The sequence below is a fragment of the Babylonia areolata genome, chromosome 19 (assembly GCF_041734735.1).
Source record: "Babylonia areolata isolate BAREFJ2019XMU chromosome 19, ASM4173473v1, whole genome shotgun sequence".
Taxonomy (NCBI): Eukaryota; Metazoa; Mollusca; class Gastropoda; order Neogastropoda; family Buccinidae; genus Babylonia; species Babylonia areolata.
Genome location: NC_134894.1, coordinates 35669693 through 35683602, shown reverse-complemented (window position 1 = coordinate 35683602; position 13910 = coordinate 35669693). Strand labels below are relative to the sequence as shown.

General features: G+C 40.1%; 1 protein-coding gene across 1 annotated transcript; it reads left to right on the top strand.

The window, feature by feature from the left end:
* The first annotated feature begins 5294 nt into the window (after nucleotides 1–5294).
* LOC143293661 (enkurin-like) lies at nucleotides 5295–11815 on the top strand. The gene is made up of 4 exons (XM_076604789.1): nucleotides 5295–5451; nucleotides 7013–7158; nucleotides 8748–8977; nucleotides 10198–11815. Exons 1-4 carry the CDS (start codon nucleotides 5390–5392, stop codon nucleotides 10513–10515), a joined length of 756 nt encoding a protein of 251 aa, XP_076460904.1. The 5' UTR covers nucleotides 5295–5389; the 3' UTR covers nucleotides 10516–11815.
* The last annotated feature ends 2095 nt before the right edge of the window (nucleotides 11816–13910 follow it).

Sequence of the window (13910 nt, the reverse complement as noted above, 5' to 3'; positions counted from 1 at the left end):
ATCTTCTTTTGATTCTATGATGTGTACCCAAAATGAGATGACCTGACACACTGCGGTCACTGGCAGAGAAATGGGGTATCTGCCCAGCTCTGCCAGGACTGGTAACTTAATTGATCTCTTGTGTACGCCCATTAAGCTCCTACAGAAGTTGACATGAACATTTTCTGATGGGCATTTTGCGGAGAGAAAGGCATCAATTTGGTTAAACAGCATAGAGAGCGTGGAGAAGTTTGTCGCAGTTTGATTGAATGGAAACCACACCTCAGCGCCGTAACTGAGAATTGGGGTGACTAAAGTGTCAAACAGTTGGGTCATTACATCCATCTTTACTTCTTTCCCTCGCACACTGCGTTTCAGAGCATGCGCTGCTTTATTTCCTTGTTTGGCTAAGTGGTCTTCAGCAAGGTGAAAATTTCCATTCTTATGAAAAATAACTCCCAAGTATTTGTATCTATCCGTCGTTTCGATGCAGTTATCGCCACATGAAAAGAGCACTGGTATTTTGGGGTCGTTTTTTTGTGAAAATTACGACTTTTGTTTTGTCCCTGTTGATTTTAAGCCCCCATTGCAGACAGTATTCATGTAGCTGGTCTAGTTTGTTTTGTAGTCCTACTTTTGTTGTCGAGAGCATCACAATGTCATCCGCATATAACAGGTAAGGGATTTGAGTCTTGGTTGTTTCGTTGATGTATGGTGAGGTGTCATCGTGTATATATTCTCTTATGTCATTAATGAAAATATTGAATAGCGTGGGGCTAATAACATTTCCCTGAAGCACTCCCTTTTTGACTGCGATAGAATCTGTAAACCCGTCGTTTAATTTACCACATACAGTTGAATTTTGGTACATCTCTTTTATAATGTGGAAACATTTTCCATTTATCCCAATTTTGTTTAGTTTCAAAAGAAGTGCCCCATGCCATATATTGTCGAATGCCTTATTAATCAACAAAACAGCTGTAGAGACGCCCATTTCTTTTATTTATGGTGTTGTCAATTATCTTTTTCAGGATGAATATGTGATCAGTGGTTCTAGAATGCCTTCTGAAACCAGCCTGCTCTTTTATTAGTAACTCGTTTTGTTCTAGGTATGTTTCAATTCTTCTGTTGATAACTTGACAAAACAGTTTTCCAAAGGTGCTGTTGAGTGTTATACCCCGATAATTGTTAGGATTGGTTGGGTCGCCACTTTTAAAGATAGGAACATTTATTCTGTCTTTCCACTGACTGGGATAAATACCAGTCTGAAATATGGCATTGAATAACTTGTATACAGTAGCACTGATGCTGGACATGCTTGCTTTGAGCATTTCGCTTGTAATTCCGTCTTTACCGGGGGCTTTATTGGCTCGCATTATTTCAGTCATCGTAGAAGGATTGTCCAGGACAAACACTGGCATAGTCTGTTTTATTCTATCAAGTTCTTTTTGTACGCGTTCTTTCCTACCTTTATCAACGGATACTTCACTACTTATCAAGTTTTCTAAATGATTAATCCATTTACCTGCAGATAATGTGTGTCTCTGCGGTTGAGTAGAACTATCTGCATTTTTTAGTTCAGATAGTATTTTCCAAACTTTTGGGGGGTCGTGCTCCATTGCTGTGTTTAAACTTCTCACAAGTTCATTTCTGTACGTCTTTTTTGTTTTCTTTATGGTCTTCTTGTGTGCTTTCAGGCAAGAAAAGTATTTATTCTGAATGTTTCTGTTAAAAGGATTTCTGTTCAATGCATTCAGTAAAGATCGCACCTCTTTCCTTTGAATGAAACAGTCATGTGTGAACCACTTTTTAGACGGCTTCTTTTTCCGTTTCGTGCATCTAATCTTATGTTTGATCTATAAATCGGCCGCTGCAATAATAGTGTTTGTGAGATTTGACACAGAGTTTTCAATTTCTTCTTTGGCAGTCTGTACGTTTCGGAAGTTAACTTTTTCGAGTCCTTCGTTAATAGAGATTATCTTATTTGAAACTGATAAAGTCTTAAGTGCTGATGCTAACTTTTCGGCAGAGCCCTCCTCTCAAAAGAAAGAGCGACTGTATTTTGAGTCTCTTAAAGTGGGACATTCCTTTCTACTGACAGAACTAATAGAGTGTGAACTCTTTCTTGTGACTGGTAGATGAATGAACAATTCGATAGGACAGTGATCTGAAAACATGGTAAGATTTTTTACCTTGCATTTCATCACCTTTCGCGTGTGTGTGTGTGTGTGTGTGTGTGTGTGTGTGTGTGTGTGTGCGGCGCGCTTGTACCTCAGTGCTCAGCGCAATATCTTGTAGATGCCGTCAGTGATCTCAGTCGAAGCGCAAACAAACAACCGCTGTTATGTGCTTGTGGCAGGGCACTCGTACACATAGTTAGGGTATATAGGCCTATGGTCTTTTGCCATAATTATGTCTGCCTGAAACGAATACTATATTATGATTATATACGGTGTCCAGTCTGGCACAAGATTTTAGTATGATAATCATAGTTCTTTTCATCGAGGTAAGGTTGTTTTTTTTTCTTCTTCTTCTTCTTAGTTCTCGCGCTGTGTTAACTGAACTGAATGAAACGTTTGGACAGAGCGCGGATCATTTTACCTCATCAAGTTCCTATTGAACTTACTACCATCAGTGTCTAACTGACCGGGCTCTGTCATTGTAAACCTCAGTGGTCTTGTCAGTGTTGTGCTACAGTTGTTTTTATGTCCACGCGCCAACGGCAGAATTGCCAGAACTCTGTCAGTGTTGTGTCATAGTTACTAGTGAGGTGCTTCGCAAAAATCAGTGTCAGTATCCTTTTCAGTATTGTCCGCTATCGCTTCTTGTGCCCTCACTTTGAACTCCCCCTCCCCCTCCCCCCCCCCCCCACCCCCACCCCACTATTCCTGTCTCAATTTCAATCTTTTTTTCAGGGCCAGGATACTTTTTGTTGTTGTTGTTGATGCTGTTGATGTTGTTTAACTCGGCATAATTATTGTCTTTTAAGAGCCACTGATGTAATACAGTACGTGTCTCTGCCGGGATACAGTCTGAGACTGACCTATCGGAATGCTGGTGTCTTCGTCAGTTGAAATGCAGCTCGCGGAAATATAGCTTCTCTGAGGGTTCAGTTCTCGATCGACATATTTCTTGTGCGCGCACCGGTCCCGCTAATCAGTTACCAAATCAGTTTTTTTGAATCGTCATTGACAACAGGCTGCTGTCAGTCGGCTGTCAGTCATCATCAACTTATCATTATCCCTTCAACGAAGACGAAGACACAGTGACGATGACGGTGATGATGATGATGATGACGTTGATGAGTGGTGGTGGTGGTGGTGGTGGTGGAAAGTCTATGTGAGTTTCATCATTGACATGATCGTCATCAAGTCACCGACAGTGGACGGTCGTCATTCTCATCTATTCTCTCTGTCTCTGTTTCTCGGCTTCCGCCGTATCTCTGTCTATGTCTGTATCTATCCCTCTCTCAGTCTCTCTGTCTCTGTCCGTGTCTGTCTGTCTGTCTCTGTCTCTCTCTTTCACACACACACACACACACACACACACACACACACACACACACACACACACACACACACACACACAGATGTCATTCCGTCCCTAACTGCACTCTCAGAAGGGTTTCCATTTTACATTTCCTTTTTTCTTTCTTTCTTTTTCTTCTTCTCTCTCTCGGTCGGTTGATCTCAGCGCACAGTGACCACATCACATGCTATTGCAAACACAGAACAAAAAATAGGATCAGGCTTACTAGTATGATGTTCATAAATATCATACTCTCAGTTTGTCACACTTTTTTTGCTTTCTGACTACCATGTTCAGTTGGTATACTTCTCAGCATTGCAACGTCCAACATCCGTTTACTGTCAACTCAATCTGCCGAGGAAGCAGGTGCGTGCAGGGATACTGTTATGTTTCTAATTAACTCAGTTGCGAACAACCTGATAAGTATAATTGTTCACACACACACACACACACACACACACACACACACACACACACACACACACACACACATATATATATATATATATATATATATATATATATATATATATATATATATAATTTTGAAAAAGAAGAAGAAGAAATGAATAAACTGACATAAAAAAGAGAGAGAGAAAAAAAGTATTGAACTTCACAGCACACATACAGTAATCAAGACGACATATTACATGTCAGTGTCGAACAGTTCCACTAATTAGAATAATTGACGCTGTCACCCAAAACGAAACACCTAATTTGGATCAAATAAAAGAGAGGGTAAACTCTGCATCATATAATACATTTTTAAAAATATAAAAAGAAAAAAAAGAAGAGAAAGAAAAGGACTTAATAATAAAATAGAAAAACCGACCAATTGGATGGCTTTTGATTTTGTCAACTGCAGTTTTTGTCAGAGACCAACCATTCTCTTTGCCCGCAGGGTGAAATACGCTGGACATGGTAACTGGAAGACTAAAGGATGTAATTATATCATGAAGGGGTTTGAAATGTGATTGTGTGTCTGAACATTCGAGCAAGAAACTATGTCAAGTGTCTCACCACAAACACACAGTGGTGACGGTTTCAAAAACTGCATAACCATGCACTAGTCCGTGGCCTGTGTGTCAAGTTTTTTGTGGTAATTGATCCTGGGGGTGGGGGGTCGGGGGGTGGGGGTGGGGGGTTAGTGCCTTATCACACACACACACACGCGCACAGGCACACAGGCATACCGTACCACACACCCGGTCACTGACACACCTGGCAGAACGGCACAGACACGAACACACACACACACACACACACACACACACACACAGAGAGAGAGAGAGAGAGAGAGAGAGAGAGAGAGAGTGGAGAGAGACAGAGACAGAGATGCAGAGACAGAGAGTTTCAGTTTCAGTAGCTCAAGGAGGCGTCACTGCGTTCGGACAAATCCATATACGCTACACCACATCTGCCAAGCAGAGGCCTGACCAGCAGCGTAACCCAACGCGCTTAGTCAGGCCTTTAGAGAGACAGAGAAAGAGACAGAGTCAGGGACAGAGACAGAGAATGCTGGGGGTAACTTCACTGTATATGGGTAGAAAGAACGCAACAATTTACTGTGCAGTAAAGAGCGAGCACACTCCTAAACTGCCCGTGCAAGACCTCAGTCGCAGCAAGCAGGCACTGCGGACTTCAGAATTATTTAACTTAAATCCGTTAACAGGCACCTTCCTGAAGTGTAGCGCCACACCTCTGTAAGGGAAGCAAGCAGTGTAAACATTGCAAACCCGACTTGTCTCCCTTCCCGTCGTCATAGGTGACGCCACTACAGGCGCTTAGCAACCTGTGTGTAGGCAGCCATCTTCAAAGCGACAAAAACAAGTAGCGAGTTGGTGGTGTGTACTGGAGACTTTCTTTGCTTGTCAGCGCAATCATGGAGATCTCCATCTACGATCTGCTTCCAAAGGAAGAACAGAAAGAATACAAACAGAAGAGGTAAGTGTGCAGAATGTAAAAGAAAGACGTGGATAGAATTGGCATTGTGTGTGTTAATTGCTGAGCATTCAAATGTCGATCCCGGTTCAGTGGTACTTGACACTGAATAAATGGAACTTTATCAGATGAAATTAAGTAAATGCTATGATATAGTTAACCATAATCATATCATTTTGCAGAAAGATCTTGCTGTTGTTGTATTTTGGGTGTTTTCCCCCCAGTGGGCTCTTAATTTGGTGGACAATTTTGTGTTGTCAGAAATTCTTAGAATTAGATGGCACCTCCAGTTGAAAATGGCTAGTTTAGTAACCTAGCGTCATTTCCTTAGGTGGCACTGGCTCCAGAGCTGTTTTAATCCAAATCTAGATTAAACCCAAATGTTTTTGTGGGGGATGAAGGGAAATGGGATGGACTGGATGGGGGTAGGGTGGGGTTAAATAATACTTGCATCACAGTATACTATATGCCAAACAATATACTAGTATCCTTGTACAACTTGAGGAAAAACATAAAAGTAAAATGTGTGTTTGTGAGTTTGTATGTGTGCTTGTGTAAACATGTGTGCGTGGATTCCTAGCTGTGAGAGCACGCAAATGTGTGCACATGTGAGAGAGAGAGAGAGAGAGAGCAGTATATGTGTGGAGAATCATATATATTTTGTAGGTATTTCTTATCTTATTTCCATCAATATCTGCAAAGTACAAATGTATCCTTGTCATGCTTGCAATATAAAGCAAACATCCTTGTCATGCTTGCAATATAGAGCAAACACATATTTTAAATATAAAATCTGTTTTATTGTGTACTTGATAATTTCTGTCCACAACAGCACAAAGTTGTTTTTTTCAAAGAAAACAAAAATGTTGAAAATAAATGGAGAATTAGCTGAAGTAACTCAGTTTTATACTTAAACAAGTAAGCTTCCAAATTAGCTGAAATAACTCAGTTTTATACTTAAACAAGTAAGCTTCCAAACACCCAGAAGACCACTAATTATCCAGCCAACAAAATTAACCAGTGAACCAATGAAATCTTGTTTTGTTAAAAGCACATCACCCCATCAGAGTCCATGTGTGCTTGAATGTGTATGGAAGTAAGCCTCTGCGTCTATGTGTAAGTGTGTATGTCATTGAATCTGTCATGTGTGTGTGTTTGTGTGTGTGTGTGTGTGTGTGTGTGTGTGTGTGTGTGTGTGTGTGTGTAAATTGCATGACTTTTGTGTGCGATTGCGAATGCCACTCAACAATGCATTCCTTCCCAGATTCTTTTTAATTAAAATCATGTATGCAGTGACTTTATTGAAGAGCCATCATCATCATCTTCATCATAGTATAAATTCTCATGCAGATTGAATTATTACTCACAGCACAAGGAAAATGTTAATTCTAACTTGATATCATCACTGTTTTTATCAATTTTGCTGTTGTTTGTCATTGATAATGATAATATAGATACAGATTATATATAGATAGGTGTAAAGTTGTTCGGAAAGCATTGTTGTTGCAGGCACACATCCAAATTCCAGTGATATAAAGCTGTTAGGAAAGCATTGTTGTTGCAGGTACACGTCCAAATTCCGGCAGACAGTGAAAGAAGAGTATGTTGGGGGGCGTGGAGACTACCGCACTATGGGTCAGGCTAAGGTGCCAGTGCCCACCACAGACAACTTCCTCAAGAAACATGAAAAGGAAGCTGTTTTACCCAAAAGTGAGTGTTATTATATTACATATCCCACTGATCATGCTTTTTTTGTGTTTGTTGTTGTTGTTTGTTTGGTTTTCGTTGTTTTTTTTTTCTGGGTTGAATGTTGGATTTGGATTTCACCTCTGTACTTATTCAGTTGTGTGTGTGTGTCTCTGTGTGTGTTTTAATTAGGTGATTAATGGTTGGATGCATTGGATAGTAAACTGGTGATTGTTTTCATGGATGCCATAAAAAAGTGGAAACTTAGAATGAATATGCGTACAGTGCAGCATAGTTCACAATGCTGCACAACACAACCCAGCGTGACATGACAGAGGACAGCACAACACCAGGTAACAAATATAGAGCTATAAAATGGCCAAGTGATGCCCACTTTGGTCAAGGGTTTTTTTGTTTTTGTTTTGTTTTTTAGGGGGAGCGTGGGGGATTTGGTGGTCAAACGTGTGTGCCCTTTGGCACGCAAGCTAGATTAAAGTTGAAGTTCTGAGGCATGAAGACCCTCCAAAATATAGTAATGAATGTGAATTCATCTGCAGTATTGTGGACCCTAGTAATAAAACTCACTAGGAAGTCTATGTTCTGAAATAATTTTCACATGTAGTGAGGGTTGAAGCCTTGAGAAAACTCGTTAGACATTAGTTTTCAGTCTCAGTTTCAAGGAGGCATCGAAGTGTGGGGACTAATTCATAAAGGTTATACTGTATCTGTTAAAAAACAACATGCAACTTTTGTCATCAGTAGATTAAGTTGGGTACAATCTACAAATGCTATTTTACCCCCCACCCCCACCCCCTCCACACACACACACACACACACACACATGTAAAATCACAAAAATATGTGTAACATATTAGAAATCTTCAGCATCTGTGAGAAAAAGCACCCTCTTTCTTCCATGATTTCTTTCTTTCTCTTTTATTTTTGTTTCTTCAAGGGGGAAAAAAGAAGAAAAAATTCTTGTTGTTGTTGCTGCTGTGATCACAGTGTTTTTTTGTTTTTGTTTTTTTTTCTTCTCCATGTTTGTGTGATGTGATTTATACTCTTCTTTTTACCATCACTATTGACTTTCCTAGAGGTTTTGTCACTGATGGTCGTAATTAGGGGCATATTTTATGTTAGGTCGGTGATAATTGATTTGGATGGTGACTTGCTGCTGCAACTGCTAATGCTGCTGCTGCCACTTATGATGATGATGGTGGTGATGATATGGTGTTTGTGAATATTTGTTTATTCATTTGTTTATTCATTTTTGTGTTTCATCTTTTGTGTGACATCCTGTAAACCTGTGACAACTTCTGAGATAAAACATTTAGCTCATATTCTAGTTTGAATGACTCAGTAAAAGATAAACTCTGTTCATTCACAAGTCACTGCATGTTCTTACTTTCATAGATCACTCTGCATACATCGCTGTGTTTTAGAGGGGAGGAATTTCTCCAACCCTGACAAAGACTAGCATACACCTGCCTTGTCCCAAACTGTTCTCTTTCAGCTAAGCACACTCTGTATGTTCACGCAGGAGACTGACCACTCTGTATCAGTATGTTCACATAGGAGATTGACCACCACACTGTGTCTGTGTATGTCCACAGAGGAGAAATTCACATACCCTGACGAAGATCGCCGCCGGCCACCAGTCCCTGAACGTACGGACCAGCCACTGATGGGTCTGAAGACCACCAAGAACTTCATCACCACCAACGCTGTGGAGAACATCACCTCTGTGCCCAAGAAGCCGGAGAAGAAGTTTGCCGATACACGCAATGGTGACACCCACAACCTCATTCCCTCTGGGCTGGAGCCAGTCTTCGTTCACAAGAAGGTCAGGAAAAAGAGTACTAAGTTGCGAATGATTGGTCATGATTAGGGTTCCTGTCAGCCCCCATCGCCCCCCCCCCCCCCCCCCCCCCACACACACACACCCCTCCCCGCCCCCCATGGAATCTTTATCATTTGATTAGTTAGAGGTGCCAGTGCTTGTGTTGTGAGAGAGCGTATTCTGTTTGTGTGGGATCTTTTTAAAAAAAAATCTATTTAAACAGATTATGTCATTTTTCTTGGTTGTTTTATTTATTTTATTTTTTAAAGGTGCATTGATAATGTTGGAATGTTGTGATGCTTTTGCTTTTTGTTGTTGTTGTTTTTTTGTTTTTTATGGTGGATCTGTTTGTGAAAAGTTTGAGTTGCTGTTCCAAAGAAACATGTCTAGACATTTCAGCATTGCCCTTCTCTGTCCCTCCCCTTCCCATTTTATGCACACACACACACACACACACACACACACACACACACACACACATGTGCACACACATGTGCACACTTGTACATCACACACAACATATACATGGAGTACACACAACAAAACATAATCAAGGGAATGCACTCAAGAAAACACAACATAGTTTAACACAGTTCAATATGATACATACAATCCAGCTGTGTGTGTTGTGTGCTTTGAATCCATGTGTGTGTGTTAAGCACTCATAGAACACCCCACACCCATCCCATGTTCAGGGAAAGACGGAAAGGAAACAAATAGGAGAGAGAAGAAAAAGTGAGAAAGAGATATATATTTTCAGTCTATTGATATATAAATTCAGTGACACATATTTTATCATTTGATTTTTAAAATCATTTTTGTGGGACTTCCTTTAACCTTCTGTAGAAAGTTCAACTGCATATACAGTTTGTATTACAATTGCAGTGACTTTACAGAAGGGTACAGAGGTCATCTGAACCATAACACAGTACAATTCATATTTCTGTTGTTGCATTGTCCATTTAGCAATGAAGCCCTTGGGACAAGAGGGTGTTACAAATAATAAAGAATACAATTCTGTGGCCACCCACTCGTGCCTCTCTTACCAACCTGCCCCCATCCCTTCGCTTCTCACAACAAACACACTCACACACACACACACACACAGACACACACACACACACACACGCATTCTGGGAGAGGCAGAGAAAGTGAGAGAGGGAGAAGGAGAAAGATGACATCCAATGAAACTAATCATCTCTTCCTCTTCATACTTTCCTCAGGATTTCGGGGAGACGCCACACTACCTGATCAAGCGCAGGGAAGAGATGCAGCGAGCTCAGGAAGAGTATGACGCTTACATCGCTGAGCATTTCCGCCGCGGTGCCCTGCGCTGTCTGACAGTGGATGAACGGCGCTCCATCATTGATGGCCTGAAGGCCAACTGGGAAGACATTCATGAGCAGTACCAGGGACTGTCGGTGGTGACCGACACCACACCGAAGAAGAACCGCAAGGAGAGGATGGAGGCCCAGATGAAACAGCTGGAGAAAGACATTGAACTGTTTGAGAAGTTCAACACCATCTACATAGGAAACTAGAGGGTGTTGAGGATTTTTTTTTCTCTCAGATTCTTTCTCTCTCTCTCTCTCTCTCTCTCTCTCTCTCTCTCTCTCTCTCTCTTTTTTTTTTTTTTTTAATCTATTGATTAGTATTTTAAATACGTTTTTGATTCTTTTTTTTTTCATAGGGGAGGGGTGAGGATATGATGGGGAATTGGTTTTCACAGAATGTAGTTATACTTGGGTAACAGTGAAAGAAAGATGGTCTGCGCTCAACTATTGATGATATTGTATGCAAACCTTGACTCTTGTGAGAAATAAATCTTTGTGTTTTCTTCTGTGTGTTGTCTCTGGGGGGAAGGAGATGTGGATGGGGGATGGTTAAAAGCAGGGGGCCAGGCGAGGGGGAGGAGGAGGTGTGGGGGGGGGGGGCTGGGGGCGGGTGGGGAGGGGATACTGAGTGACGGACTTTTGTGACAGTTTAGGGAGATTCCATAAAGTATTTCTGTCATTTATTTCATTCCAATGTTTTTTTTGGGTTATTTTACCTTTCCTGCCCAATCAAGAAGGATTTTGGAGAGGTACACTAACAGAAGGATGATATATATATATATTTTTTTTTTTTGACAAGTGAAAAGAAAGGTCGAAGATGAGTAGCTTGCACATCCTCATAGCAAGGCTGCCAACACAGTGATAGGGGACCTTGGTTGTTATTATTGTTCATGCTTGTATAATACCTGTCTTTGGTCAGAGACCAAACTCTAAACACCTTACAAATGTAGAGTCACTAGCACAACAGGTTGCCTACCTGGGTAAAGCTGACTGATAGCTGCCTTTAGGCACGCATCATTCATTTCCTGTGTCATTCAGTCAGGCTTCAGTCATTTGTACACATGCATACTGTCATCTTGTTGCCACCTACGAGTTTCACTGAAAGTGAAGAATGATGATGATACTTCCACTCATTCCTCTACAGGGACACTTTTCCCTCTTGTTTTTACAAAGCAGTCAATGTGACAGTAACAGAAACATGTGCACTGTATGTACTTTCAGAATAATGTACTTGCAAATGTACTTTCAGTGGTATGTTGCTGTTTTTTTGTTTTCTGTTGTTTTTTTTTTTAACAGATATAATTTGTGTAATGCATGCCAAATATAAAAGGTAAAATATGCAATTATTTTTTCTTCATTGTTGATTCTTTTGTTGGAATTCACAATCAAGAAAACTAGGAGAATGGCTTTCAGTCAGGGAAGGAGAATGAGAGGGGGCTGCAATTATTATCAGATGTTGTACATGAACACAGAGTTTCGAATTTTACAATAATAATTTGTGATACAGTGTCGGAGTGTGTGCTTTCTTTGATTGTGAACAAGAATATGTTTGGAGGTGTTTTATTTTAAAAAGGATACTGAAAGAATCTACAGGTATTAGTTTGTTGAGATGTTGCAGAAATTGCATAAGTAGAACATATTAAGCATAATCCCATGAATAGTGCATTTTCTCAACACATGATTATGTTTGCACTTAGGCATACACATGGACACATGTACACACAGAAACAATCTTAAACTGCATTGGACTATGCTGATCATTATTAACTAAATGGAAATTCTATCTACATCTGGATAAGACTATGCTGATTATCAAAAACCAAACGTAATGTTCACTTTTATGTGCATAGAACTCTGCTGATTATCAACAACCAAATATAAAGTTCATTTGTACCTGCATGGGACTGAGTTGATCATCAGCAACTACATGTAAAATCTAACCATACCTTGCATACAACTCTGCTGATTATCAACAACCAAATGTAAAGTCAATCTGTTTGTTACTATGTGCTATGCCAGTCCCACCTGTTTAACTCATGGGTCTGAAGTTTGATTCACCATTTTACGTATCATGGCATGAATCAAAAATCCATATATTATTTCCAGCAGTGTTTCCTTGGTGGGGAGGGGGTGAGGTTCAGTAAAGATTTGTAAGTATTATGTTCAGTTTACATTGATTTACATTGAACCTGCCAAGCTGAGCTGAATTACTTTCTATATTCCTACTCTAAGCATTTCTGTTCTGTGGAGAGATCATACTGCCACAATACAGTGTTATTCTTTTCTTCTTTTTCTTTTCCTGTCTGCAGATTGTGTGCTTTGCAATCAAAGATTTTCTACAGAAATTTGCCAGTGACAATGTCACTTGTTGCCATGGGTTCTTTTCTGTGTGTTTCATTAATTCTGCAAATGAGTCTTTTGTTTATCATCTCATTTGAAAGACTAACACCCAGTCCACCAATCAAGTCAAATGAAGCGGGTGGGGTTAATAATCTTAGACTGTGCAGGAATAGAACATCAGACACCTTCTTCCTAGTTGTACACTCTACTACTAGGCCATATATTCCACTTCAATTTCAAGTGATATGGTATGTGATGGTGATCTACAAAATCATTCAGCATAATGTCTCTCCTTGACGAAATTCAAAAGCACAATAGCAGTACCTTGTTTTGATGCACTGACAAAGTGTGATTAACTTCATGTTCTGTGCTTCACTGTATCTATAGATGGTAGATAATGGGCAGGCACACACACACTCACACACACACACACACACATACAAATGCACCACACACATGCACACACACACACTAAGCATGATACAATTTTCTTTTATAACCTGTTTTAAATTTTACCTGCAACATGGATCAGTGAATCATCTAAATACATGGCACATCTAAATATGTTTGACTTAACTGGATAGTTTTATCTGTAAAGCTACAAGATGAAATGTAAATATGTATGCTTGTTTGTGTGTATGTGTGTGTTTGCATGTGAGTCAGAGTGTGTGTTTGAATGAGTGTGTGTGCTGTGTGTGCGTGTGTGTGTCTGTGTGTATCATGTCATCATCTGAAGAAAACTTTTCAACAGAACAGTTAAATATCTGTGATGAAGAGGTGGCTGGGTGGATAGAGCATGCAGCTTGAAAGCAAAGTCCCCAGACTCAATTCTTGTTTGGATGAGGATTTTTACCAGTTGCATGGGGGCTAGTACAATTGATAAATGAGGACGTCTTGTATGGAGCATGCACTTTGCACATGTAAACATATCCATGGCAACCAGATTCTCCCAACCAAAGTCTGTGAGGAAAAACTCTGATACAAAAACAAATTTGTAGATGAATATGATGATGGTGAAAAAAGGGAGAAGAAACGGATGAAGAAGAAAGCAGCATCAAATAATGGTGATGTGTTTTTCTTGGAGACGGCAGCCTGAATCATTCAGAAATTTCAGTTGCAACTGAAGAGTAATACAGTACCATACATTGCAATACATTACAGTACAGTGAATTACCATACACTGCAAAACCAAACATTGTAATACAAGACATTTCAATACCATACAATCAAATACAATGCCAAACTTTGCAACACAATTCATT

Bases quoted from the DNA above. Each gene is read 5' to 3' on its own strand.
- LOC143293661 (XM_076604789.1), top strand. From the start codon at position 5,390: ATGGAGATCTCCATCTACGATCTGCTTCCAAAGGAAGAACAGAAAGAA. The intron at 5,452-7,012 runs GTAAGTGTGCAG...TTGTTGTTGCAG, and splicing joins AAAGAATACAAACAGAAGAG to GTACACGTCCAAATTCCGGC. The intron at 8,978-10,197 runs GTCAGGAAAAAG...TACTTTCCTCAG, and splicing joins CAGTCTTCGTTCACAAGAAG to GATTTCGGGGAGACGCCACA.